At 56.9% G+C, this 25,827-nt stretch overlaps 11 protein-coding genes across 11 annotated transcripts; 6 read left to right on the forward strand and 5 right to left on the reverse strand.

Moving 5' to 3' along the window:
- Positions 1–298: 298 nt before the first annotated feature.
- On the forward strand, positions 299–2,640 carry IUM83_03097 (Drug/Metabolite Transporter (DMT) Superfamily; the record flags this gene model as incomplete). The annotated part of the gene is made up of 4 exons (XM_067927078.1): positions 299–633; positions 710–936; positions 2,072–2,179; positions 2,396–2,640. The coding sequence occupies 4 exons, from the start codon at positions 299–301 to the stop codon at positions 2,638–2,640; spliced, it is 915 nt and encodes a 304-aa protein (XP_067791796.1).
- A 405-nt stretch (positions 2,641–3,045) lies between these two features.
- IUM83_03098 (Ran-specific GTPase-activating protein) lies at positions 3,046–3,529 on the reverse strand (the record flags this gene model as incomplete). Its single annotated transcript, XM_067927079.1, has 2 exons — positions 3,046–3,438; positions 3,491–3,529. The coding sequence occupies 2 exons, from the start codon at positions 3,527–3,529 to the stop codon at positions 3,046–3,048; spliced, it is 432 nt and encodes a 143-aa protein (XP_067791795.1).
- Positions 3,530–3,871: 342 nt separating this feature from the next.
- On the forward strand, positions 3,872–9,089 carry IUM83_03099 (helicase sen1; the record flags this gene model as incomplete). Its single annotated transcript, XM_067927080.1, has 6 exons — positions 3,872–3,948; positions 4,076–4,440; positions 7,240–7,535; positions 7,618–7,627; positions 7,946–8,682; positions 8,808–9,089. The coding sequence occupies 6 exons, from the start codon at positions 3,872–3,874 to the stop codon at positions 9,087–9,089; spliced, it is 1,767 nt and encodes a 588-aa protein (XP_067791703.1).
- A 143-nt stretch (positions 9,090–9,232) lies between these two features.
- IUM83_03100 (uncharacterized protein) lies at positions 9,233–9,626 on the forward strand (the record flags this gene model as incomplete). Its single annotated transcript, XM_067927081.1, has 2 exons — positions 9,233–9,369; positions 9,446–9,626. The coding sequence occupies 2 exons, from the start codon at positions 9,233–9,235 to the stop codon at positions 9,624–9,626; spliced, it is 318 nt and encodes a 105-aa protein (XP_067791753.1).
- A 260-nt stretch (positions 9,627–9,886) lies between these two features.
- On the forward strand, positions 9,887–12,240 carry IUM83_03101 (Mitochondrial 2-oxodicarboxylate carrier 2; the record flags this gene model as incomplete). Its single annotated transcript, XM_067927082.1, has 5 exons — positions 9,887–9,914; positions 9,980–10,157; positions 10,218–10,348; positions 11,480–11,755; positions 11,831–12,240. 5 exons carry the CDS (start codon positions 9,887–9,889, stop codon positions 12,238–12,240), a joined length of 1,023 nt encoding a protein of 340 aa, XP_067791845.1.
- A 284-nt stretch (positions 12,241–12,524) lies between these two features.
- On the forward strand, positions 12,525–14,885 carry IUM83_03102 (TKL/TKL-CCIN protein kinase; the record flags this gene model as incomplete). The annotated part of the gene is made up of 4 exons (XM_067927083.1): positions 12,525–12,563; positions 12,641–12,685; positions 12,768–13,271; positions 14,655–14,885. The coding sequence occupies 4 exons, from the start codon at positions 12,525–12,527 to the stop codon at positions 14,883–14,885; spliced, it is 819 nt and encodes a 272-aa protein (XP_067791752.1).
- Positions 14,886–15,095: 210 nt separating this feature from the next.
- IUM83_03103 (Ubiquitin domain) lies at positions 15,096–16,431 on the reverse strand (the record flags this gene model as incomplete). The annotated part of the gene is made up of 2 exons (XM_067927084.1): positions 15,096–15,265; positions 15,363–16,431. The coding sequence occupies 2 exons, from the start codon at positions 16,429–16,431 to the stop codon at positions 15,096–15,098; spliced, it is 1,239 nt and encodes a 412-aa protein (XP_067791711.1).
- Positions 16,432–17,024: 593 nt separating this feature from the next.
- Positions 17,025–18,416, reverse strand: IUM83_03104 (uncharacterized protein; the record flags this gene model as incomplete). The annotated part of the gene is made up of 1 exon (XM_067927085.1): positions 17,025–18,416. The coding sequence occupies one exon, from the start codon at positions 18,414–18,416 to the stop codon at positions 17,025–17,027; it is 1,392 nt and encodes a 463-aa protein (XP_067791846.1).
- Positions 18,417–18,971: 555 nt separating this feature from the next.
- Positions 18,972–20,528, reverse strand: IUM83_03105 (uncharacterized protein; the record flags this gene model as incomplete). The annotated part of the gene is made up of 1 exon (XM_067927086.1): positions 18,972–20,528. One exon carries the CDS (start codon positions 20,526–20,528, stop codon positions 18,972–18,974), a length of 1,557 nt encoding a protein of 518 aa, XP_067791847.1.
- Positions 20,529–22,278: 1,750 nt separating this feature from the next.
- On the reverse strand, positions 22,279–23,898 carry IUM83_03106 (uncharacterized protein; the record flags this gene model as incomplete). The annotated part of the gene is made up of 1 exon (XM_067927087.1): positions 22,279–23,898. One exon carries the CDS (start codon positions 23,896–23,898, stop codon positions 22,279–22,281), a length of 1,620 nt encoding a protein of 539 aa, XP_067792019.1.
- Positions 23,899–24,790: 892 nt separating this feature from the next.
- IUM83_03107 (RxLR effector candidate protein) lies at positions 24,791–25,720 on the forward strand (the record flags this gene model as incomplete). Its single annotated transcript, XM_067927088.1, has 2 exons — positions 24,791–24,897; positions 24,979–25,720. 2 exons carry the CDS (start codon positions 24,791–24,793, stop codon positions 25,718–25,720), a joined length of 849 nt encoding a protein of 282 aa, XP_067792021.1.
- Between the last annotated feature and the right edge of the window lie 107 nt (positions 25,721–25,827).

Consider the following 25,827-nt stretch of genomic DNA (forward strand, 5'->3'; position numbering starts at 1 on the left):
TCAATTCGGCTGTTGGCCCTAGTCAATGTCCATCAATCACTACCTTTCCGTCTGACAGGAAGGACTGTCTGTCTATATGGCTGAGATCACTGCCATTTGCAGTCTTGCAGAAGCAATGACGTTCCCAAACCGTCCAGGATACAGCCCCAGCCACCAGCAGCGGACGTCAGTCAGAACAGACTGCAGCCGATGACGGTGCCGAACACCACTGCAGCCCCCAATCCAAACACAACGAGCACTGCCGCGCGGAAGGCGACAACAGTGAATATGGAGGGCTATGCAACAGGAGCTGCAGACAATGTTGACGTCGCTCTCCCCTGCGCACGGAGGAGCTGCGGCAGTCAGGGATGCCGCCTCCGGAGGACAAAAGATAAGGTGGAGCAGAGTCGCAGCGATCCTTGAAGACGACACCTTCCAAGGCAACGTGAGCTACCAGCAGCTCCTCGCGTTCGCGAACAACTCGGCCGTGCAAGTCCAGCCAGGCGTCGTGGACCCGTTCGCGGCGGCGATCGAGCAGATGCCGACCATCTCGGCAGACGTACGGCCCGGAGCAAGCAGCGACGGCCTTCCGCAACACAGCAGTCGGTTCAGTACATGGGAGGCGGTGTCGATGCAGGCGATGACGCGGCCGAGGTGGTGGACGACCGAACGTCAGAGCTCGGTACGAGCTTTCGGTCCGCAATTCTGAGTGGAGCGACGCATGCTGCAGCGAAGCAGCCACCCGCAACTACTGGAAGGGCAATAACCTGCTGCCGTCGCTGTCGGCGACTCGCTCGCAAGTGTCTGCCTACGCGATGAGCCGCAGCCCGCAACAGCATGCCCAAGAAGCGCTCGAGTCGTCGAAGCTGTCGAAGCAGCTGATGCACGAGTGGTTCGAGACAACCTGCATTCCACCCTACCGACCGAAGAGGAAGGAGTGGCTCGCGCAGCAAGGAGGTGTATTACGCTGAGCAGTGAACAACTGGTTCATCAACACGCGCAGGCGAAGTGGCCATGCTCAACAAGCTCTGGCCGAAGCAGGCCGGCAACTGCAAGCCGTAGCGACCAAATGGTCCAGAAGATCGAAGAGCCCTACCACAAGCTCAGAGCGTAATCTACAGTGTTCGCAACAAAAATACAAGAAGAAAGTGATATCCTCAAGCACTGCACGTCGAGCGGCATGCACCGGTAGGTATTAGCCTCCGCCGCGTAGCTTTCAATTAAGTTGCCACGGTCGACCTAATCACGTAGATTTGCAGTCCTTTGTCGACTTAATTGGATTGTTGACTTATTTCAGTCTACTTTAGCATTCCTGAACCAATGGCGACTGATGGCGACGTGGGCGCTTTGTGCTCCGCCGTATACGAAAGGAACCGCGCTGATCTTGGGCCAGTTCATCGGTGTAATTGTGCACGGGCGTGTTCTCCCAACTACCGAACGGCTCCTTCCAGGTACGTTGCCGAGATATTCAATGGTGATACATTGGCGACGAGTCCAACGTAGCGGCGGTTTTGCGAATGTGCGGTGGAACGTGAAAACTTACACATGCGTGCGTTATTCTGTATTGCAGATCCAGATCCCAGTGACGCAGAGTGCCGGCAACTACCTGCTGCTATGCGTACCTGTGACCCTATATGCGCCTCCCGCCGCCAACGCGGCTACAAACTGGAAATCCTGGGTGGCAGTACCTCTGTTGGCTTTCGCGGACGTGGAGGGAACTTCCTGGTGGTCTGCGCGTACAGTACACCCCGATCTCGAGCGTCATGCTGCTAGACTGCTTCACCATCCCAGTGGTCATGTTGCTGTCGAGTTTGTTCCTGAGGGCCATACGCGCCTGCACTTTGGCGGTAACTGTTTTGCCTCGTGGGGATCAGCGTACTCGTCATCTCGGACGTGATTCGAGACCAAGAGACCGGCCTAGGCTTCGTGGGGATGTCTCTGCATTGTACGGGGACTTCCTCTGCCTGTTTGGCAGCGTTGCCAGCCTGCCTGAATGCGGGCAGGAGTATCTCGTCAAGAGGGAGAACCGTCGCGTGAGTAGTTGTCGCTCACTGAAATGATGTGTGGTTGCGCCTCGGATGTGCTGGACTAGGCTTTGATGCTGCAGATGGAGTTCTGGGCTTAGTCGGCGTCTTCGGTTCCTCATCAGCTCACTGCAGGCCGCCTACTTTGAAGGAGACGTCATCCGTGCTGTGGACTGGTACGATTGCAGTAGTCGAAGGGCGGATGGGTGCATGTGAACTTCACTAACGATCTGCTGGTGGTGGACTAACCAGGACTTGGCCCAGCGCGCTGTGTCTGCTCGGTATAATATCATCACACTGTTCGTCAGTACACTTCTGACGCGTCGGTGCGTATGCGTTGCCATGCAATAGCCTCATTGTCTTCCTCCGGATCTAACTTCGCGACCAACTAGGTCTTTTCTACCACGGGCGACGCCGCTGTATCTTCAACTTGTCGCTGCTCACGTCCGACTTCTTCGCCGTCGTGGCAGCCAAGTACCTGTTCAACGAGGAGCTCAGCAGCCTCTACTTCGTGGGCTTCTCGCTCATCATCGCGGGCGTCTCGGTCTACAACCGCTCAGCGCCGCCCACCACCGCCACCAGCTGCTCTGACACACCCGACGGCTCCATCGAGCAGCTCCTGCCCGCTGCACCCTAACTCCTTCCACCCGAGAGATACATCCACACGAACACACCACCCAGCTACAGGCAGCAGACAAAAGCGCGAGCAAGACGAGGAAGGTATATGGTCTGAAAATGAAGTAAATGAAAAAAAACTGATTAAGAAGAACCGACCTCAGCCAGCCGAGCCAGTCGCCCTGAAACCTGGTGGACGCCCGTCCTGCCCGCCTGCCACCTGTGCCTGTTCCCTGTTTCCGCCCACAGCCGCGTCGCCGCCGATCACTCTTAAGGTGTGGGCCGTCTCTCGCCTCGTGTCTATTCCTCCTTCTTGACGTCCAGCGACTCGAGCGCCTTGGCGGCGTCGTCGCCCGCCGAGGTGTCAGCGGCGTCCGCGCCCTCCTCGAGCTTCTTGTTGTTGGCCTTGGCGGCGTCGTGCGCGTCCTTAAACTTCTGCGTTCTCGGCGTTGCCGAAGCGCAGCGCGAAGACCTGCGTCTCCACGACGCCCTCGGCGAAGTCGTAGCAGCTGAAGACCCAGGCGCGGTCGCTGCCCATGTTGGGCGTGAGCTCCGTGCGGGACTCGACCAGGTGGTTGATCAGGATCTTGTGCGTCTTCTCCTGGCGCATGAGCATGCGCACCTTCTGGTGCTCCTTGTGCTTGAGGAAGCGCACGTCGCCCACGCCGCGCTCGCACCACGACTTCTTGCCCGTGCCCTTGTCCAGCAGCGACTCGCGGTAGCAGAAGGCCTTGGCGCGCTGCTTGAAGATCACCTCCTCCTCCTCCTCGCCCGTCGTCACCTCCACCTCGTCGAGCTTCACCACGGGCTCGAAGTAGGCCTGCGGCCTCGGACTCCGGGTCCTTGGCGGCGTCGGCCTCCTCGGCCTCCACCTTGGGCGTCGTCTCCTCCTTCTTCTCGACCTCCGACATGCTGCTGGGCTGCTTGGACTAGGTCGGCTAGGTAGGATTCCTTCCTGACTGTGAGCGAGCGCAAGAGAGCCGCCCGAAAGACTGGCGGGCCGCGGGCCACGGCGCGGATCCCAAGCGCGCGCTTGGTTGGAGCCGTGACTTGGGTTGAGTATGCTGGACGGACCTCGGGAGCGCGACGCTTAAAAGACGACATGGGTTCGCCAATCAGAGATGGATTCACTTTGCGCGGCGCTGGTTGGTGGAAAGGTCCCGGAAGATCCGTGGTTGGCTGAAATGCGCGCCCGAAGGTTGTATAGATCATAGCAACCGACGAGCTAGCTGGTGCTGGCTGCGCTTGGGTCGATGGACGCGGCCAAGAAGCGCAAGGCGGCGGCCGGCGCCGTGCTGCGCAAAAGCCGCGCCGCGACAAGAGCGAATTCGTGAGCGTGGAGGTGGGCATGCGCGAGTTCAAGAAGCGCCTGGCCGCCACCGACGCCGCCGGCGCGGCTGCGGCGGCCCAGCGCAGGTGGAGGACATCACGCAGGACGTCAAGCGCACGAGGCCCAGGGCCACGACCAGAGCCAGGGCGGCGGCGGATGCTGCGACTGCTGATGCAGCTGTGGCGACCAAGAAGAGGCGCCGCGCGCGCGTCCGCTGCGAAGAAGACGACGCCCGTGAAGAAGACAGCACCTGCCACGGCGAAGAGGGCGACGGCAGCGACGAAGAAGGTGGTTGCAGCGCCGGCGGAGAAGAAGAAGAAGACGCCCGTGAAGAAAGCGACGCCGTGAAGAGGACGACGCGGGTTGCTGCGTCCGTTGACGCTGGCGGAGGTGAAGCTGCAGCTGAGCTGGAGCAGAAGGAGCGCGTGGAGTCGCGTATCCAGTCGCTGCACCGAGATGCAAAGCCCACTGCTGCTGCGTTAGCGGCTGCGGGTGCGGCTCCTGTCACCGTGGTTGCTACGGCTGCTCCTGCAGTTACTAGTCCAGTCTCGGAGTCTACTGTGGATACAGCGATTGGCGCTCCTACTACAGTCGCTACTGCTACTGCTCCAGCTCTTGCGATGGCTGCAAGTGTTGGACTTGAACAGTCACGGGTCGAGCCATCGGTGGTGGCACCGTCTCCGACGCAGCCAGCTACAGCTAACGCTATCCTGGCCACGCAAGCACACACGCCGAGTGCGTTGTCAATTACCCAGACTCCGGTGAGAGCAGCTCCTGCCCCAGTCACTACTGACCCAACGCCTAGCCCAGAGCAAAACGAGTTCATTATTGACGACATGGAAGAGGACTTCATGTTTGCAATGGCTCTGGAAGAAGTGGAGCGGAAGCTGGTTCCTCCTCAGAAACCACATTTGAGTGAGACTGTGGCTGCTGCTACCGACCAGAACACAGTAGCATCAGCGAGCGTACAACCACCCCGGTTGCCTGTACACTCACTGAGACCCCAGTTGTCTCTCCTATCCTAGCAAAGCCGCCGCCGACAACTGTAGAACCGCAGACGCATACGCTACCTACGCAGGTTCCTATTGCTACTCAAACGCAGCAACCAACACCAACTGTGGAGGTGACAAAGCCAGCAGCGCCGGTTGTAGAGGTTGCGTCTGAAGTTTTGGAGGAGATGGAACGCTTGAGACGAGAAAATGAACTTCTCAGGCGGTCCAACGAACTCCTTCAAGCTGCTGTCACTTCACCGACGCAGAAAGAGACTGCTGCTGTTAAACAACCTGACGGTTTGCATGAGCACGGCACATCTTCACAAGGCGAAACTGATCTACATGTAGTAGCATCGTCAAGGGCAACCGCAGTGGAGGACCCAGTCGCTAGATATCTAGACTTAGCTCGGTGCGATAGCGATCAGGATGTGAAGCAAACGCTATCGACCTTAGAGGCCAGCCAACCTCGGGAGCGATCCAAGACTGAACATTCTACTGCAAGCATTAGCGCGCATCCAGAGCAACTGAGCGAAGTAAATGCTTCTGCTGATAATTGTGAAGAGATCAAGCCTCACGAAAACGGTCAAAAGAGCGATGACGTGAAAGAGTTCCTTGAGAAGCTACTGCCCACGGAACGTTCACCAGAGCTGCCAACTGCGGACTCGTCATACCAGCAAGCGTCAACCACGCCACAGTCGATTCAGTCTACGCAGAATAGGTACCCCACTTCGCAACCAGTAGTAGCCGAGCCAGAACGAGATTATGCGCGTGAAACTACACCGTTGGAAGAGGGGCGAGTGCATGCGAAAGATAACACGGCTGAGCATGTTGCAGCTGCACCACCTGGAAGCGATGTTGGTGACGTATCGGATGTCAACATGTCTGAAGTTGACGAGGAAGGAAGTGAGATAGACGAGGAAGAGGATGATGAGACTGTGACTGAAGAAGTTGTCCCTGCTTCGCGAACGTCGACGATCGACAGCGGAAACTACAAAGAGTACAAGGTTCACGATGAGGATGATCTGGAGGCCGTTGAAGACAAATCGTGCGATGTTGTATTGGATAACACTGTTTTTTTATCGATGACGGAAAGCAACTTTGCGGCAAGACCTTCGACCCCTATCGCCGCCAAAACTAATGACTCTTCAGTCTCTGTTGATCTCGGTGACACTTCAAAACCTGCCACGCCAGCGAACAGTGAAATTCTTGAGCGGACAACTGCCCCCAGCAATTCCGAAGATGACGAGGAGGAAGAGGACGATGAAGTCATGGTCGTGAACCGTGTGAAACGACGGGAGGTAATCGCTTTGTCATCTTCAGGGTCTGAATCCGAATCTGAGTCGGAAAGTGAAGAAGAGGAAGCAAGTGATTTGGATGAAGCACCAAGCGGTAATGTATTGGAAGCTGCTTTAAAAGCTGCCGGAGGCGACTCACGCCGGAAGAACCAGAATAAGTCATCATCTACAACTGGAAGCTCTGTCAAAAACGATAAAGCGAGTGGCAGTCTCCACAACCCCAGTGAAGCGGAGACTTCGATGTCGTCGCCGCCACTGCCGGCGAAAACGATGTCCAAGAAACGGATGAATCCTTCATTGTCGTCAGCCGCTAAAAAGGCACCTAGTGTCAAGAGCTCATTACTCTGGCCATCCTTAGACGACTTTTACGATTTCCTGCTGGACATGACGCCAAGAAACGTTCGTTTACCTGAGCAGGAGAGGGTACACCTTCAACAATATGCAAGAGGAAAGCTGCCTGCTCAGCATTCGTCCATCGAGGATTATTGCAATGTTCAGCTCGAGGCGATTATGGAAGAGCTGGTGGCATCGGTTAGCAACACGACAGACAGAAGAGGGGGTGGAGGTTCAGGCCCTACACGGCAATTATCACTCTCTTCAGTGTCTCCTTGCGGTGTGCAGGGTCCATCTACATCATCGTTGGGTCTGAGCTTTGGTGCCATCTTCTCTGAAAGTGGTTTTTCTGGGAGTACGTCCAACAGCAGCGACTACATCCTCACTTTTGATGCTTCTGCGCTCGGCAGAAAGAGCTCATCAGATTTCTTGAGTGGTGACCTAGTTTTGGTACGCTCGCCTCGCTGGAAAAACTACGAGATGTGCGTTTTGGCGTGGTCCTGTGCGACTCTGTTGTTGCAGTAGGTGGGAAAGGCAGCGCTGGGGGTAAGGGTGGAAATGGTGGCTCGGGGACAGTTATCAGATCTGCGTGCTTATTCGCGCTCGGAAGCGAGACTGTGAGGATGCAGTGGAAAACTTTAGTGTTTTGACGGAGCTGTGTCTCTAATCAGCGTGCCCCAATTGGCGTTGGTCGCTGCAGCAAGTGCACAACACTACCACAAGTGCGCGTGAATTCCAGGCAATCAAGGCGATATCATTCTTGCCCAATGACCTCAAGCAGGTGTTACTGCGCGGTCAGTTAGTACCTTCAAACAAAACAGAGCAAGTACCCAAGAAACCTGCTCCATCTTCCTCGCTACTTTCTCCGCGATTGCTGAAATACCTGCAAAGGCACTACAATGAGTCGCAGATGCAGGCAATTTTCGGGTGTCTAGGCGAGGACAGCAGGGTCATTATACAGGGACCGGTACGCTGCACTCATTTTTGTATCTTGTCCGCAATGTGCATGAGCTGTTGACCTCTGATCTGTGTCTTATGCACTGTTACAGCCCGGAACAGGTAAAACCAAGACAATTTTAGGACTTCTTTCTGCCTTGCTGGATGGTGCTGGGATCTGCACTCCAGAGGGCAAAGGAACAGCCCGTATTCGTGTGGGTGCATCACTCCAAAGTGCACGAACTTCGGCTGTTTCAAAACTGTGGCAGAAACCTCGATTCGCATCCTGGTCTGCGCCCCGAGTAATGCTGCCGTCGATGAGCTCGTGGTTCGAGTCCTGAGTGAAGGACTTTACAACGGAGAGAGGGTGAATCTTATCGCCCACGTATCGTGCGCGTGGGTCGCCCGAGAGCAGCCAAGAATTGTCGAGTTTGGCTGCAGCGCGAGAAGCTAGCGAGAGCAAGAAGAACCGCAAAAAAATGCGCAAGTACGCCCGCGAAGTAGAAGAAGTACTCCTTGAGAGTTTGGTTACGAAGCACCGCAGCACGTTTCCAACCGTGAAGCAGGCACGCCAAGCGATCATCAAGAATGCGCAGATTGTGTTTTGCACACTTAGTGGAGCTGGCTCCGTAGCGATGTGCGAATTCGCACAAGATTTTGATGCCCTTATTATTGACGAAGCTGCACAAGCTGTGGAGGCAAGCACACTGATCCCGTTCAAGTTCCGACCGCATCGAGTTGTACTTGTGGGTGACCACCGACAATTGCCTGCTACAGTGATTTCGAAGAAACTGGTGTCAATGGGATACGACCGGAGCCTGCAGCAGCGGCTGGTAGAGAATAAATCGCCGGTGCTGCTGCTGACCCAGCAATATCGAATGCACCCGGAGATCGCAGAATTCCCGTCGACGTACTTCTACGGCGGCCGGCTGGTGCAGGATGGCAACATGAGCAACTGGACTGCGCAGGACTATCACCGGGACCGCGCATTCCAGCCGCTGTTATTCTTGGATGTCCAAGGAACGCAAAGTCAGGTGAGCGGGTCTACATCACTTCGGAACATGAGCGAGGTCGAAACTGTGGTGCAGCTCATTCGCCGGTTGCTGAAGAAGTTCCCGCACATTGAGTGGAAGAAGCGTATCGGCGTCATCGCGCCATACAAGCAGCAAATCTACGAGGTGCGTGGTGCGATCGGAAAGCTCGAGTCCGAGTTCGATCGCCACCTTGGCATCGAAGTGAACACCGTAGACGGCTTCCAAGGTCGCGAGAAGGAGATCATCATCTACTCGTGTGTTCGTACCAGCCATGGTGGTCGCAGGAAGAAGAAGAGAAGAAGCCACGGCAACGAGGAGGAGGACGTCCTCGACGCCTTCTGGCGGACGAGCGACGCATGAACGTCGCCATCACGCGTGCCAAGAGCAGCCTCTGGATCGTCGGCAACTCGAACCTGCTCGAGCAGAGTCGAGCGTGGCGCACTCTCATCCAGCACACCAAGGACCACAGCAGGTACATCGGCGACAGCGCAGCCTCGCTCTTCGCCCCCAGCTCCTCGACTCGGAAGACGAGTAAAGCGCCCAGCAAGTAGTCATTGCAGGCCCATAGAAACCAAATAACATTAGAGACCACAAACTTCAACTTGACCCTTGTACATGCATCCATATCTGTTTCAGCGAGGGTAGCCATATGCCACTATCACGAGGGGATCGTTTACTGACACATGCATTTGACATGCTGGGCCCATACGAGGCTCGCCGCCGACGCTCCGAGTGGCCCGGCAGCGTGCGCCAGGACCCGGAGATCAAGGAATTGGACGAGGAGAACGGCGAGTGGGTCTTGTGCCGCACTTGTGCCGAGCATTACGAGCGGTTCGCAGCGTTTTATCGCCTTTATAGCCCCAAAATGCGCAGTTTAGCCAATTTTCCACTGGTTCCGGTGCTGCAGGACGCGAAGAGGACGCAAACCCAATGACCCGAAGGGCTTCAAGGTCAAGATGAACGGCAGGTTCCAGGAGGCTGCGTGGGCGATGCACAAGAGCCGCGTTGTAGCCCATAGGGGCCCAGGAGATGGCTACAGAGACGCCGGAAGAGCTGCAGAGACGACTGGAGCGCAGACGGGAGATTGAGATGGAGGTTGAGGCGCGACGCGGCGCCCCAAAGAGACCCAGAGTGGCCAGCAGCGACGAGGCAGACGAGGAAGAGGTCAGTGTGGAGACAAGAGACGAGAGGGCGCCGAGGGAACGTGAATCGATTTTGGCTGCTCAGTTGGTGCACCTGCCCACCACTGGGTGGCGCTGTCCGGGCGTCGTGCCGGACGCATTCTATCGCGAACACATGGAGCTGGTCCATGCGTTCGCAAAGTATTACGTTGGGTCGTACCGCGTCAATGTGGTGCGGGATCTTCGCTCGGACAAGTAAGTGGGGATTGCTTGCTGTGTAGTAATTTTATTTTTCCTGACAAGGTGTTTCGTGTGGTCAGGGTGCTGTTGTTTTCGCATGACTGCGAGAATGAAGTTGTACATCGTGAACGGCCGGGACAACCAGATTCGTGTGAGAGGTAGCTACGCAGTGTGGCAGCATAACAAAAGTTTCAAGAGGATTCTGAAGAAAATGGGTAGATACGTGCTCGTTGAAGATACGCTACGTCGATCTTGGAGGTAAGCACTCTGTAGCGATTGTGCTTGCTTGATGGGTGCTGATCTATTGTTTGTACGCAGTCTGTCAGCGGAGGATTTGTCAGTGCTGTCCAAGTTTAAGCACTCAAGCGATATGAACCTAAACATTGAAGGGCGGAAGCTGAAGCAAGCAGCGATGGCGGCTGTCCAGCACTATGGCTTGTCAGCGAAGAGTCCGTCAACTCGCAGCGTCTCTGCTAGATCAAATGCAAACTCTGCGCGGAGCGAGCGCTTCGACAGAGTCCAGCAGCCGCTATCGATGGAGGTGATGCTGCAACTTCAATCGCTCGATTCAACAATACACGATGAAGGAGCCAACCCAACCGTGTCTGAATCTCTACAAAGCCAAGATGGAACCATGCAGGAACCTGCCTCGCCAAATGGTTACCTTATCCAGCAAAGCTCCGCGGCTACCGCAGCAGTCGACCGGATCCCATCTCCGCAAGAGCAATAAGCCGGAGCGCACAGTATTGCACTTTTAAACGGGAATGGGTTCTCCAAGTGACGTGGTGAATGGAATCGTATAAGACAGGAACTTATCCTTCTTCGATGATAACGCTCGTGTTTCCACTGGAGTCTGCCAACTTTTGCCCGGTTCAATTATAGCGACAATGCCGGTGACAAGACTTCGAGTATGATGGTGACGTACCGGCAAGCCGCCAAAATAAGCTCCGCTTCGACTAAGTACTGGCGGCATTGGTTGTGAGCTGGGTCATGTGCAGTAGATCCGGGATCTCCCAGCTATCATTCAAAAATACGCGGCGTTGGCGAAAGCCCCACTCGAACACAAGAATCAAGATCGGGAGCTTCAAGTGTTAGCAACTCAGCATTCAGCACACTTTCAAGAATGGAAGTGTCCATTGCGCTGCTATTATTTTTCGCTGTGGCGGTGGTGGGATTTGCTGCCCGGCGTTGGCTGGGTGGTCGAATGCCATTGCTGAAGGATCATTCAAAGAAGCAAGAAGAGCTGAATGCTGAAGGTGTGGAGATTGTCGTCCAGAAGCCTGCTCACGATCGTCGTCTTAAGTTGGCTCTGCCCGATATCACGTCTATCCAGATCCGCTCACCAGTTGGGCCCATGAAGTCTTCAATTCGAAGTGCACTGAAAGAGCTGCGCTCGCGCCAGATGGTACAGAGTCTCTGCAGCAGGTTCGAGTCGCGCCTGAAGGTGTCAAGTGATTCGGAGGAATGCAAGAAGGAAGTAGCTAAGAAGTCGGCGGCCGCTTCAGAGACCGTGCAGGCTAGGACTCGCCGGTGAGATGCACGCGACGGCCGTGATGCTACTGTTGCTCCCGTCCTACTAGCCAGCGAGTTGGCGAAGGAAGCTGAGATCACTGCGAATGCCCGATCGAACAACCTGAACAAATTCCTTCGCAGCTACGCGTCCAACCTTGACAACGCTGTCTCCGCAGAACGCCGCGTCAGCTTGAACTCAGACGCCATCTCAGTGGAGCGTCGTGTGGTAATGAGCACGGACGCCGAAGATGAAGTTGAGCAGCCTTTGCTTGCCAACATGGAGGAAACTGAAGTGCCGACCACGGAAGCGGCTGCAGAGAGCGACGAGTCCAGCATAGAGCTCGGTAAAAACCTTATCACTCCAAACATTACAAGTATCCTTACTCACTCACACCTGTGCTTTGTTGTGCTCCACGCAGACCTCGACCTGCACACGTTGCAGTTGGAGTCGGAGTTCTCGAACCAGGTGGACTCGCCGTCGACAGCAGATAGCGAGGCCGAGATGGAAGTGGCTGTACTCGTCGACTCGACGGACTGCGAGCCGCCAGTTGACGAGAGCCTCGACGAGTCCGACGAGGGGAACAACAACGTCGACACCAAGCGCAGCACCTTCATCCCCAGCTTACAACTATCCAAGGCCTTCACGCCCGCAGACTCGGACGAGCAGTTGACTCCAGAATTCACCCGCAGCAGCGACAGCAAACCCGAAATCTGCGCTGACCCACCGGCCAAGCTGGCGCTGTCGCGCTTCAAGCAGCAAGTGCCCTCCAACGGCCGTCGCGCGCGGCGTCGCCACCCTCAACATCTAACTTATAAACCCCGTAGGTAGCAGACTTCACCAAGCCATCCACTTCAACTTGGTCCTCCAATCATAATCCACAACGACCACCACCACCATCACAAAAGTATAGTTCTACCACTCCAACAAGAATCCTCTTCAACTTGCCTTCCAATTAAAACCCGGTGCCACGCGCCACACCACGCTTACACAATTCCATTCTTTTTCAGCGAATCAAAACGCGGTTTGAAAGCATACAAACTTCGGGTCAACTATTCCCGCCAACCGCTGGGTCACTTTGCCGCCGGTAATTTATCCCAGTTCCTCCGCGCAGGATGGTGGACGCCGAGGCGCAGACGGAGCCGCCCCTCCCGGTGCGTGCGCGCTCGTCTCGCCTCCCCGACTGCTGCGAGCTCGCAGGCTGACGCTCTCTCTCTCTCTCTGTGTACAGGCTGCGGTGGTGGGCGTGGAGCAGGACGTGCTGCTGGGCGCGCGCGTGCGCAAGAGCTTCGGCGCGCGCGCCTTCTGGGGGCTCCGTGGTGGGCTGCTACTGGGTCTCGGGCGGGCTCTTCTACAAGGTGAGCTTCGACGACGGCGACGTGGACATCTTCTCGGCCGACGAGGTGCTGCGCGACGCGCAGGAGGCCAAGAATCACGCCAAGGAGAGCGCAGCCGACGCCAACAAGGACGGCGGCGCGGCGCTGGACGCGTACCTGGAGGCCATGCGCCACCACAGCCTCAAGCGCAAGCGGGACGGCGTCGTGGACTGCTCCGTGCCCAACGTGCGCCGCGTGCAGCTGTGGGGCCAGCGGCTCTACGCGTCCATCTACACGAACGAGCGCAACGAGACGTTCATCAAGGAGCTGCTCCGGGCGGAGGACGGCGGCGTGGGCGAGATGGAGAGCACGGGCCACGTGCAGGTCGGCGACATGATCCTGGCCGTCAACCAGACGCGCGCGCTCGGACTGCCCAGCAGAGAGCTCGCCGAGCTCATCAAGAAGCCCAAACGACCCATCACGCTCACGTTCTACCGACCGCCGCAGAACCGCGGGGAAACGGAGCAACAGGCACAAGGAGAGCGGGTCGCCACTGCTGCTACTACTGCTACTACTGCTGCTGCTGCTGCTGTAGCACCGGCGGCGGCGACAACAGCGGCGCAAGGGCAGCAGCCTCCTGCGTCTGCGCCGGCTTCGGCGCCGGGGCCTGTCGTGATGCCGCCGTCGTTTGTTGTGCCGCAGCCAGCGTTTGGACGCCCCGGTTCAGCCCCACATCCTCAGTGGACTCAACCGCCGCGGCCAGCCATGACAGAGAAGGAAGCACTTCGGCAAAGTCTGCTCCAGAGGTTTGCAGAGAGGCAACGAGGTGGATACGTACCAGGAATGCCCATCGGTGTGGTGGTTCCGGGGAACCATTTTCCAAGCCAAGGCGTACCGGTACCGGCGGGTTACACGGCGCACCGTCAGCAGTACGTCCAGAGCATTGTCGACGCCGCTGCCATGAGAGTGTCAACGGCCTTTACGGTCCCCCCACAGCAACAAGTAAGACCTATGCCAATTCCCCGGCCGCAAGCTTCGGTGCCTGTGTCGCGGGTTGAGTATTACACTGGACGCAATCAGAGACAACGCACAACCGGCCTAACGCTCTATGAGCAAGTGCAGCAAATGCAGGCTCAGCGCAACGCGACGTCTGGATCGACCACGACTTCAAGTGACCACACGCAGTCTCGCGCAGCGCCAACGGGGGATCTAAGAACAATTTCAGCACTAACTCCAGATACTAGAACGAGTACAGCGCGGAACGAACTAGAACGGCAGGCAGGGCAGACAGAGTCTGCGAGAAATCACCCAGATGCTTCGACCAGCTCGCGACAGTCTTCCAATAGCGAGTCTGCAAGCGAACGCAATTCAGCCGAGAGTATTCTGCGCGAGAGTACCCGCGTGCAAACGTCTGCACCAAGTACTTCAGTTGCTTCTACGAGCGTGACTGACCGTGATGTCCAAGCAATTGCACCTCTAGCTGAGAAAACCCCCACGGCTGCCCGACACGTGTGGAATCACGCTTCGTCGGTCTTGTCGCCGAATGACTCGTCATCGACCACAAATCCCGAGTCTTCGTCGACCCAGTCAACGTCGTTCCTGACGCCGAGTGGAACGTCGTCGTTCCTGTCGCCAAGTGACTCCTCAACAAGCAAAAGCTCGAAGTCTTCAGCAGCTCCGTCAACGTCATTCCTGACACTGAATCCGGAATCAGCAGATAAGAGTCCCACAACGGTCGAACGTGCCGCGGAGACTGCTTCTCACTCAATGTCGTTCCTGTCGCCGACTGATTTCAATGTGGAGGAGACCAGCTTGTCGTCGCGTCAGGATCTCGAAGCGACAAGCAGGACTGGGCAAATCAATTCGAATGTTAGTCTTGTGACGGTAAAGGTTACCCGGCGCCGGTTGTACCTCACTCTTGGTGTGCAGGGCACCCTGATCGCCGTCACGTCCTTCGTACCAGACGAGTTCGGTCGACCTGGCGAGGTTGAGGTGAGCGGAAAGGTGCTCCCTGGTGATGTATTGGTGCGTGTTAACTCTACGTACATCCGGTCGGGGATGACGCCTGGTAACGTGGCGGAAATTGTGAACGCCACGCCACGGCCCATGACACTGTGGTTCGAGCGCGCATCGTGGGATATTCTAGACGGCAAAGCGTAGCTCAACCGGTGAAAAATGACAAAGAGACTGGTATGTTAGAGTAGGTGGGTGACAATAGCAAGCGTATACCTTTAAAAGCGCAACCCGTTGCCCTTTTCATTAGTTCTGTTTATTCTGAGTCACTCAACGCTTGTGCGCTTCGCGCGCGCATGGATGCATTCCTGTTACAGAGGAAAAGGTGCCAGCTACAGCCTATCGCAGCGTCCTTCCTCAGAAGACGTTGTCGTACTTCTCCATGGCGCCAGACACTGCGTCCACGACCCTGACCTCGTTCATGACGTACACCGAGCGGAAGGCGCCCGACTCGTCGAAGCGCTGGATCGTGCGCAGACGCCGCGAGCTGTCGATACCTGTGATCGTCTCCACCATCAGCGGGCGCCCTAACAACAAGAACAAAGACAACAACAACAACAAACAACACCGTCAGCAAAAAACCTATACACACCAGCAAACTTCCACCACGGTGTGTCGCCGTACCTGAGCGCTTGGAGGTGGCTGTGATGATGATGACATTGGTGCCGAGCTCCTGCATGGTGATGTCGGACCCGCGCAGCGTCGGGTCGTCCGTCTCGATCTTGAGGATGCCGTCGGACACGGGCTTGATCCACATGTGCTGCATGGAGGTGAGGCCGCTCATGGTGGTCCGCGACTGGCGCTGGCTCCACACGCCCTCGTCGTCGCGGAAGACGAGGTCGTTGGAGCACACCTGGCTGCCCTCCTCCTGCTCGGGGACGGTCGTGAGCTCCCCGTTCCAGCGGCCCTCCATGCTGGGCAGCACGTGGTAGCTGCAGCCGTTGACGCGCACCGAGAGCTGGTTGAAGAAGGCGCGGCCGGCGCCCACCTTCTTGGGCGCGAAGTGCGGCGGCAGGCTGCCGTTGAGCGAGCGCGAGATGATGCTTTTCTCCATGCCGAGGCGGTGCACGGTGCCGTCGGCGCCCGCGGCCCAGATGTTGTCCTCCTTGAGCATCTGCAGGTTCGAGTCCTCGTGCTTCCTGCGCGTCTTGATGCTCTCGGCCAGCAGCTTGTAGTTGAGCGGGTGGAAGGGCTGGTGCGCCGCCTCGATGTGCACCAGCACGTCTCCGTCCGTGATGCCCAGCTGCGCCAGCGTCTTCTCGTCGGGCAGCTCCTTGCCCTTGTGCAACAGCAGGATGAAGTTGTTGGGCGCGTCGCTGGTGGCGCCCTCCTGGTACGCGGCCTTCACGCCCGCCACGCTCTCGGACGGAGCCGCCTCCAGCGAGAACGCGCTCGTCTCGCTCTTGATCGTCAGCTTGATCGTCTCCGCGCCCGAGGCGGCGGCGGCGGTCGACGATGCGGCGGGGACGCCATCTTCTTCTCTTATTGATCTCTTGGACGGCTCGAAAATGCAATTGTGAGATAATTCTTGGATCCCAAATTGAAGACAGCATTCGAGATAAATCGAGGTGGAAAAGCGGAAAATCGAGATTTTTTGGATGCATAGACGTGCAGTTGTTGTGTTGAAGATGGTGGGAGACACTCCGATGTCCACGAACACTTGCGGTGCATGAGTCGACTCTTCCCTGCCCAGACACGAGCGTATCGTGCGTCGGTACTCTGGATAAAGTGGGTAGCTACTAGGTAAAACCGTGTGCCTATTGAGAGCACATTCGAGCGCAATACAAGGTCATATCGGTGTTGTCAAGTTCCGCTGAAGCAATCCTGAAATCCTTGTCGGGGAGCCGACGTGAGGTGTTCACGTTTCTCCACTCCAATTACAACGGAATACGATCCTGACCAAACAACAAATCTGCCATTAGAGCTGCAGTCGAATATCGGCTGCGTCTAGAGGAAATGGCTCGGGTTCAAAAGGAAGAACAACGAATTCGTGCGAGCCCAGAAACCAAAATCCGAAATGAAGCACGAGAGAGAGCGTGCCGAGGAAGAAGCGAGCATATGGGCGAAGGAAGAGAAAGAAGAGATTATCAAGGAAGAAGAAAAAAAATCGGGCACGAATCCTAGAGGAAGAAGAAGCGCAGGCTGCAGAGAGGATTTGAGCTGAAATTCGAGATGAGGACGAGGAAAAACTTCGTGCTGAGATCCGGGATATAACATATTTTTACAGTTGCGTACGATTTGCTTCTGCGTTGATATTTCACGTTGACATGGTTTTAGAATCTTTGCTTATGGTATTTGATGGTACGGCAGGTTTCCGCTCGAGTAGCGTTCGTCCCAGTCGCGGCTGAGCAGCGAGGACGTGGATGTTGTGGAGCAGAGGCTCCGCGGCGGTGTGTGCGCCAGCACGTCGGTGAACTGGCCGGCCTTGACTCGGCTGGCAAAGAGCTCATCCTCGCTCTCGTCCAGAATCTCGACGCTGTCGTCCGACATGGACAGCCGCCCCATGAAGGACAAGTTGGACGCGCGGGTGTCGTTGTTCGAGCTGATTTGCTCTTGTACCTGCGCCGCGATGTTGCGCACGAACGACGTCAGCGACCGGTCGCTGCCTTGGGCTAGATTGGCGTCGTCGGGAGAAGTTCTCAGTACGGCGCTGTTCAGGTCCGCAGCAGCGTCACATCCGCCACCTTCGAAGCGGATTTGGGTCAGAGACGACAGGTTCATCTTGGAGAGGCACACGCTGCAGAAGCGAGCGCGCTTCAGATGCGAGCCCGAAGGAGAGCTCCGCGCAAGAACGCGCTCCTTATAGCGGCACTTCTTGCACACGTACTGGTGGCAGCTCGCACATTTCGCGAAGTTCTCGATCACGGAAGGATCTGAGTGGCAAACGTAGCAGCTTTTCCGCGACGTGGAGTCTGCAGGGCGGCTGATCGACATCATGTACGCGAGCTTTTTCGCGCGAGTACACGCCAGCGCCTTCGTTGCCGCTAGCAGCACCTCCGACACCGCCATAACCGCGAAAAAAGACTGCGCAGTGTAGTTCATCTCGCCCTGCATGAAGACGCCGACCAGGGCGTCCTCCAGCTCTTCGAACACGTAGGAGAGCGATGCGTGCACACGTTTGTGCTTAGCGCGCTGAGGATACTCCGGTAGATCCACGGACTGCATGACGTGGTAGGCCATGCGCTTCCCCGACTTCTGGCGCACCATTCCCATCTTGTCGAAGTAGCACAAGTCTCGGTTGCTCCCCACGGGCGGCTTGATGGTCGCCCACTTGAGACCCGTGAACGCGTACGGGTCTTGCATCGTATTGGTCTCCACGGCGTACAGCACGGCGCTGTCAACTACTTTGGGGCATCTGATGGAGTTCATGAGTGTCATCTCTTCGGTGCTGCCGCAGTACAGCCCCTCGAGGATATCGTCGAAGCGACCTCGAAGCGTGCCCACACACAGCAGCGGGGTCTGGCCGTCGCGAATCAACTGCCGCGAGCGAAACAGGCGTACGCCATTTCGTGCTCGAATACTCTTCCACCTCGAGGTGTCGACACTGGGGCCGTCCAGCTGCCCGTACGCCGTGATGGTCTCAGACATCACTCGCTCGGCGCGGTCGTGATAGCGGTCGAGTTGGGGCAGCTCCAGATTCACAGCCGGGTGGTTAGCTCGATGACTACGCAGCGGCATGAGGATATTAGTGCTGTTCTAACTCGAGAGATAGTGGATTCTGTTGTGGGGAAGGCGATCGATTGCAGGGAGACGATCGACGCGCTTGCTCCTCGCAGCGTTGTCAGTGACGATCGCTCTCGAGCATTGGTCGTCCACACCCGACGCCAGGTGGTTTTAGCTCGTGCCCCTCGAACATGCTCTTCAAAAACTCCGTACATTTCCTCTTGGCGGCATAAACCGCAGTGTAAGCTTATCAATTGCGCGATGGGGTTCATGAATTCATTCATGGCACGGTAGCCTAGTGAGACCGAGGCGGAATGCATACGTGCGGTCTCCCAAAGCGGCTGGCATCATGCACAAATTGTGGTGGCGTCGACAGTCGATCGTTGAGATTTGTGCTTGCGAAAGGTTATTATAGTGAGCGTGTTGATGCCATCGGGAAATGGGGCGGCATTAAGCAACACGCACTTCCCCACTCATGTTGCGCTACCAATGAAGCTCGACAAAGGGCCCCACTTTTCGATACTCAATACATCAAGCGCACTCATAAAACGACAACTAACCGCCTCTGTATCACTGGCTTGTGTAATCTGAGCTGTCCGACGTCTGCATGTTCCGCCGGCTGCGTGCGCGAACGGAGCGGGCGATGAGAGACTGTTCTCGAGCGAAAGCCCAGGTATCTTCGGCCTGGTTAGCCACCTGCTGGAGCTTCGCGAACAACGCAGAGTGGCGCTGCTCTGGGTCTTCAAACTCGTGTCCACACGTGGACGATCTCGTCGACGTGGTCGAGCACGGACTGCGCCCTGACATGTCGATCAAGCCCTTGTCGAGCAAGACAAACTGGCCGCACTGGAGTCTACTCGAGTTGAGCACGTCTTCGCTCTCGTGCTCCAAGTCCGCGTCGTCCTCAAACGCCTTCCCCATGGACGACAGGCTCGATGCTCGGATGTCGCCGCGCGTGCTCAGCTCCTGTATCTGCGCCGAGATTTTGCGGACGAATGAAGTGAGCGACCGATCACTGCCTTGAACGTCCACCTTCACGTCCTCAGTCTCTTCATCGATCTTGCAGAACGTCGCGTTCGGCACTGGGGAGCTGGACAGCTCTCCAACGCTGTATACACCAGCCTCGACGCGGATCTGGTCGAGAGAAGACAAGGTCACCTTCGAGATACACACGCGGCAAAACTCGGCCCGCGAAAGCTGAGAACTCGAACTCGTGTCGCGGGCGAGGACGTGCTCCCTCAATCGGCACTTCTTGCACACGTTCTTGCTGCAGCCAGAGCAGTTGGTCAACCTCTCGAAAAATGACGAGCTGCCCTTGCAGACGTTGCAGTTCTTTTCAGAGGAGGAGGGCCTCCGGGCTTCGGGCCGGTTCATCGACATAATGTGCGCAAACTTCTTCGCACGAGTGCACTCCAGCACATTGGCAATCGACAGCAACATCTCCGACACTGCAGGTATCGCGATGAAGGATAGTGCCGCGTAGTTCATCTCGCCCTGCATGTAGACGCCTACCAAGTCGTCCTCCAGCTCTTCCAGCACGTAGCAGACAGACATCTGCACTCGTTTGTGCATGGCCTTCTGAGGACACTCGGGCAGATCCACGGACTGCATGACGTGGTAAGCTGTCCGCTTCCCCGAGCGCTGACGCACCAACCCCATCTTGTCGAAGTAGCACAAGTCTCGGTTGCTCGCGACGGACAGCTTGATCGTCGCCCACTTGATGCCCGTGAAGGCGTAGGGCTCCAACGACGTCTTCTTCTGAACCGCGTAGAGCACGGCGCTCTCAGCCAGTCTCGGACACTTGATCACATTCATGAGCAGCATCTGCTCGGTGTTGTCGCAGTACAGTCCTTCCAAGACATCGTCAAAACGACCTCGAAGCGTGCCCACACACAGCAACGGTGTTTGCCCCGTGACGGTCAGTTGGCGTCCGCGAAATAGTCGGATTCCGTGTCGAGCCCGCATACTCTTCCACCGTGAGGTGTCGACGACGGTGTGGCCGTCCAGCTTCCCGTACGCGGCGATGGTCTCGGACAATGCTCTCTCAGCGCGATCGTGGAAGCGGTCGAGTTGGGGCAGCTCCAGAGTCACAGTTGGATGCTCGGCTCGGCGACTACGCAGCGACATGGTCCGCGTTGGAATAGGGAGGTGGCTTGTAGAACGTTGCGAATAGCGGGTTCGTTTTGAGCTTGGACGCGTCATGTTGACTGGAAATTTAAAAGTGGGTGTGCAAGTGTGACACAGCCCAACGCTTTCTCATATGCATGTAGGAATCCAACGACATCCTTGCAGCCGCAGGCAAGGCTTGCATGCGGCTGGAGAAGAGACTGTGGTCGTTCAGGCTATGGCGACCGCAAAGTGTAGGGTCCACTACAGGTGGTTTTGACCCGGTTCGTCCTGAACATGCGCTTGAACACGAGGAATTATCGCGAGTCGCTCCCGATGCGGTCAAGATCTCGATACATCAAGGCTTCCAGTAGTAGTGGCGGGACCCACAGCGGTGTTGTGCTGCTGCAGTTTGTCGAGCAGCAATTTGTTCTTCCTACTTTCAGTGGGCAACCACTTTTTGTGGGGTTCATAATCAAGCGAACTGATTGCAATCTACATGTATCCTGCAGAGACCGGCTCATTTCGCGGCCCAAAGCCTCATGCCATCCTTGTGTGACTCAGCGCCGGATCAGTCAAAGACTGAGTCTTGGTCTGGTGCCGTTGAGACGCGCGGTCTCGCGTATGTAAAGGCGTCTGTGGCATCCAAAGTCTCCACTGCAGGGTTCACCGCCCGATGTGCTCGTGGTATGGGATCCCGAGTACATGTACCAGGTAGCAGCATGACCGCGAGCACGCATGTGAGCACTTGTGGCCGTTCGACGTGCAGATGCACGTCGACACCAGTATCTGTACACGATGATTTCGGTGGGGATGGATGCCTTTCAGTGCTTCCCTTCAATCTCATGTTGAAGATCCTGAAAACATATTGCAGGGCTAGCACAACTCAGTTTAGTTTTCCTAAACGGCGAGCTGTGTGGCGTATCCTGGGTGAAAGACTACAGTGCCGTGTGTGTGTGTGCCTGGAAACCATGTGTGTCAACGCTTCAAAACGCTCGTACGCATGCATTATACTGCTCTCATCGACAGATCCACGCTATGATAGCCCCGTCGATCAACTTTCCTGACTATTCTACATGATGTAGACTGCATCTGCCCAGTTCGTGGGATACATGTTGCATGGTGCACCCTCACGCGTGAACTTTGCACGTTCGACTCCTTAACGCAAAGGAGTTGAATACAAGTGAGCTTTTGGCGAGGGAAGCGTCTTGAAGTTGATGCTGCTACACTTTTGTTGTCTATAAGTTGATGCTTTTCGAGCAAGGGTTGGTAGTAAAATCGCGATTAGTACTACATAATAATAATCATAATAATAATAGTTAAAAATTAAGTATAGCCGTTAGTACTAACGTAAACCTAATTATATTATTAGTAAATTCATTAATAGTATTGAATGTTTCACGCACCCAATTAGTAATGTAATATTAATATAGTTAGTAAATCAAATTGTTTCCCTAATTAATAATATTACATAGGGTGTGAATTCGATATTACTATCAATCCCTGCGTGAAAGGCAACGAACACGACTCAAAGCCTCTGCAAACACGACGAGGTACCTCGGGTATTATAAGGGTTCACGGGATAATACTCGCTGTAGTACTTGTTCTTGGCAACTTGCAACGACTAGAACCTTCCCCCGTAGTCTGTCACGGAAGCGCTCGATGGACTTTATCGCAGCTTCAAGTTACCACAACGACTTCGATCGCACGGCCACTGCCATCACCAAGTCTGAAGACTTACTACAATTGTTGTATGGCTGACTTAAGGGCGCTACTCGCTCGACTGGCTGTACACGGATCCGTCGGAGCCCTGCGCGCACCGGCGGGTGCGCTGGAAGACTGAATGCGCCACAAGCGACTGCTCTCGCGTGAGGTGGAACGTCGCCTCCGCCTGGTTGGACACCTGCAGCAGCCTCGCGAACAGCGACGTCCGGTACTGCTCCGCGTCCTCGTCGTCGTGGTAGTGTGAGGACGATGCTGTGGACGCCGTCGAGCGCACGCTGCGGCGCGACGCGTCTGCGGGCACGAGTTGGTTGCTCTTCTTTCCGATCGAGTTGAGCACGTCTTGGCCCTCGCCCAGCAGCGCGTCGTCGTCTTCGTCCTCCGAGATGGACACCTTCTCCATGGACGACAGGTTGGAGATGCGGACATCGCTGCGGCTGCTGAGGTCCTGCAGCTGCGCCGAGATCTTGAGCGTGAACGCCGTCAGAGACCGGTCGCTGCCCGGCACGTCCACCTGCTCGGGCTCCTCGTCCACCTCGCAGAACGCGGCGTTCATTTCCGCCGTGCGGACGCTGAAGCCTCCGGCCTCGGCTCGTAACTGGTCGATGGACGTCGAGTTCATCTTGGAGATGCACACGCGACAGAACTCTACTCGCAGCAGATGCGAGCTCGAGACCGCGTCGCGCGCGAGCACGTTCTCCTTCAGCCGACACTTCTTGCAGACGTGCTTGAAGTTGCACCCCGCGCACTCCTGCAGGCTTTCAAAGAACGAGGTGCTGCCTCGACAGACATCGCAGCATCGGCGAGACGATCTCCGTCTGAACCGACCTGGGGGAGCCACCGCCATCATCTCTGCGAACTTCTTGGCTCGCGCGCACTCGAGAGCATTGGTCACAGCTAGTAGCAAGTCCGAGACTGCCGGTGTGGAGAAGTACGACAAGGCCGCGTGGTCCATCTCGCCCTGCATGTAGACGCCCACCAGATCGTCCTCCAGCTCTTCGAATATGTAGCACAACGACGCCTGCACCCGCTTGTGCATCGCCTTGTGCGGCAGCTCCGGCAGGTCTACGGACTGCATGACGTGGTAGGCCATGCGCTTGCCCGATTGCTGGCGCACCAGCCCCATCTTGTCGAAGTAGCACAAGTCTCGGTTGCTGGCCACCGACAGTTTGATGGTCGTCCACTTGATGCCCGTGAAGGCGTACGGTTCGCACAGCGTTTGCCGCTGCACGGCGTAGAGCACGGCGCTCTCGGCTAGTCGCGGGCACTTAATGGCGTTCATGAGCAGCATCTCCTCCGTGCTCTGGCAGTAGACCCCCTCCATGATGTCGTCGAAGCTGCCGCGCAGAGCTCCGACGCACAGCAACGGCGTGCGTCTTGCAATGGTGGGGTAGCGACCACGAAATAGCCGCACGCCGTGTCGCGCGCGAAGGCATTTCCACCTCGCGGCGTCGACGTCCTGGCCCAATTGGGCGTAGGTGGCGATGGTCTCCGTAAGCGCCTTCTCGGCTCGGTCGTGGTAGCGGTCTAGCTGCGGCAGACCGAGTGTGACGCTGTGGTGCTCTGCGCGCCAACTACGGAGCGACATGGAGAGCGCGGGCACTGCGAGGCGGCGCGTGGAGCGCTTCGAGGCTCGGGAGCGACTGAAGCTCGGCGTCTGCTGCGCCATGTCGGCTCGGATGCGAGAAATGGATAATGAGTGAGTGGCGAGGTGCAGGTGCAGCGATTTCGTTTGTGGTGGATCGAGGGAGTGCCACTGGGGGGTGCTGCTGTGGACAGTGTCGGCCTCCATCCGGTAAGACACAGTACGAGTCGGACGGAGCTCACACGCTGCTGAGCTGGGCTCTGCTACGCTCGGGGCCGGCCTCCGCACAGAGAGGGTGGCCGCATCGAATTCGCCACGGTCTGCTGCAGGGGAAGATTCGCTTGAATTCAATTCCACTAGGTAGCACGATGCACTAGATTGTTTCAACGATGACTGCGCGGATGTCCGTCCGAGCGTTCGCATAGCGTCGATGGCGGCCGTCGACGATGGGCCTTGGTGTTGCCATAGCTGAAGCTGGAGCTGCCATCGTGGCTAGCATTGCATTGCTTATGCGTCCATCTTATTCCTCCTGTCCGTATCTTCGCCGTGGAGCCAGATGGATTCGCTTCAACGTGCACTTTCCTGGGGAGCTGCGCGGTAACGTGGCACAGCCTAGCTTCATTGCCCGTGCCATGTCCGGAGCGAACTGTATGGGGTTCTGGTCCACACCCTGCGCCACAGCCTTCCTGCCCATAGTATCGCCCGCCATAGCCTCTCGACCGGAGGTTTCTGCTCGGAACAACAGCGCCTCTGCAGACCTCAGACAACGACCACCAGAGGCGAATAAAGATGAAAATTGCATCAAGACTTACGTGACGAACCGGCTGAAAGGCTTTCAGCCGGTTCGGTGAAAGGCAAAGGTCAACGCGAAATACTGTTCACCCATCCCCGATATCAGAGCCTTCAACTACTTTCACTTCAACAACGATCTTCCGCCGTATGTCTTGCGAACTGAGGGCGATCGATTCACCCAGGCATGTCGAGGCAGCGCTTCGGCGGTCACATTGCAAAAGGAATCGAAATGGACGCGCAGCCGCCCGTGTTCTCCGGGACGCTCAAAGTCCGCGCCTGCCACGTCCTCTGGTGCGTGTGCGCGTGTGAGGTGCATTGCACTTGAAGCGGTAACACAAAACATCTAACGTGTTGCTTCCTGCCTGCCTACAGGACGAAGACGCCTGTACAGCTGACGTACCACCGCCAGGACTACCGCCACGCGCTGCCGGTGCTGCTCATTCGTCGGCCGGGCGTTCTCGGCGGCGAGTTCCGCGTGCCGCTCGACCCGTGCATCCACCCCGTGCGCCTGCTGCCCGTGTCCAGGAAGATGGCAGCCAAGCTGGAGTTCGCGCTCGAGTACGGCTGGCACACGAGACAGGTCCGTCTTCGAGCGCCCGACGCCAGCACGTACAGGCAGTGGACGAGTCTCGTATCGGCGGCGCTCGAGTCGGGGCGGAGACCGATGGCCAGCTGCACCAGTACAACCAGAGGAGGAGACAATCGCTCAACTGTGCACGGCTTCGAGTGCTCCAGCCTCGCGTCAACTCTGAACAGCAGCAGCAACAGCAGCAGCAACGCAAAGTTCAATATCACTCTCCGGCGGAAGGTGCCCGAGAAGGACGAGGAAGAAGAAGACGAAGCCGTGCAGCAACACTTTTTCAGTCACCTCCGACCCGCGCCCAGCGACTTCTTCGTGCTGCACGAGGGCAACTCCCGCCCAGCCTCTATAATCCACGACGACTTCCAGCACCCTAGTTGGGCCCTCGATTCGCCCAGCAGTGCAGCCGTCGGAAGCTGCAGCTGCTTCAAAGTCCATGGGTGTCTATGGCCGTCGCTGCGCATCCGCTTCAGCTCAGCCGCCATCACCCACGAGCTCTTCCTGCAAGCCAGGGTCTGGTTCATGCTGCTGTGAGTCACACCGCAGAGCTCGTGCAAGCCGAGGTCCAGCAACATGCTCTCGGCAACCTCTGTAGCCATATCGACTTGGTCAGGGGATACATGACACATAGCTACATATGT

Source organism: Phytophthora cinnamomi (assembly GCF_018691715.1).
Source record: "Phytophthora cinnamomi strain GKB4 chromosome Unknown Contig38, whole genome shotgun sequence".
NCBI classification, from domain to species: Eukaryota; Oomycota; class Peronosporomycetes; order Peronosporales; family Peronosporaceae; genus Phytophthora; species Phytophthora cinnamomi.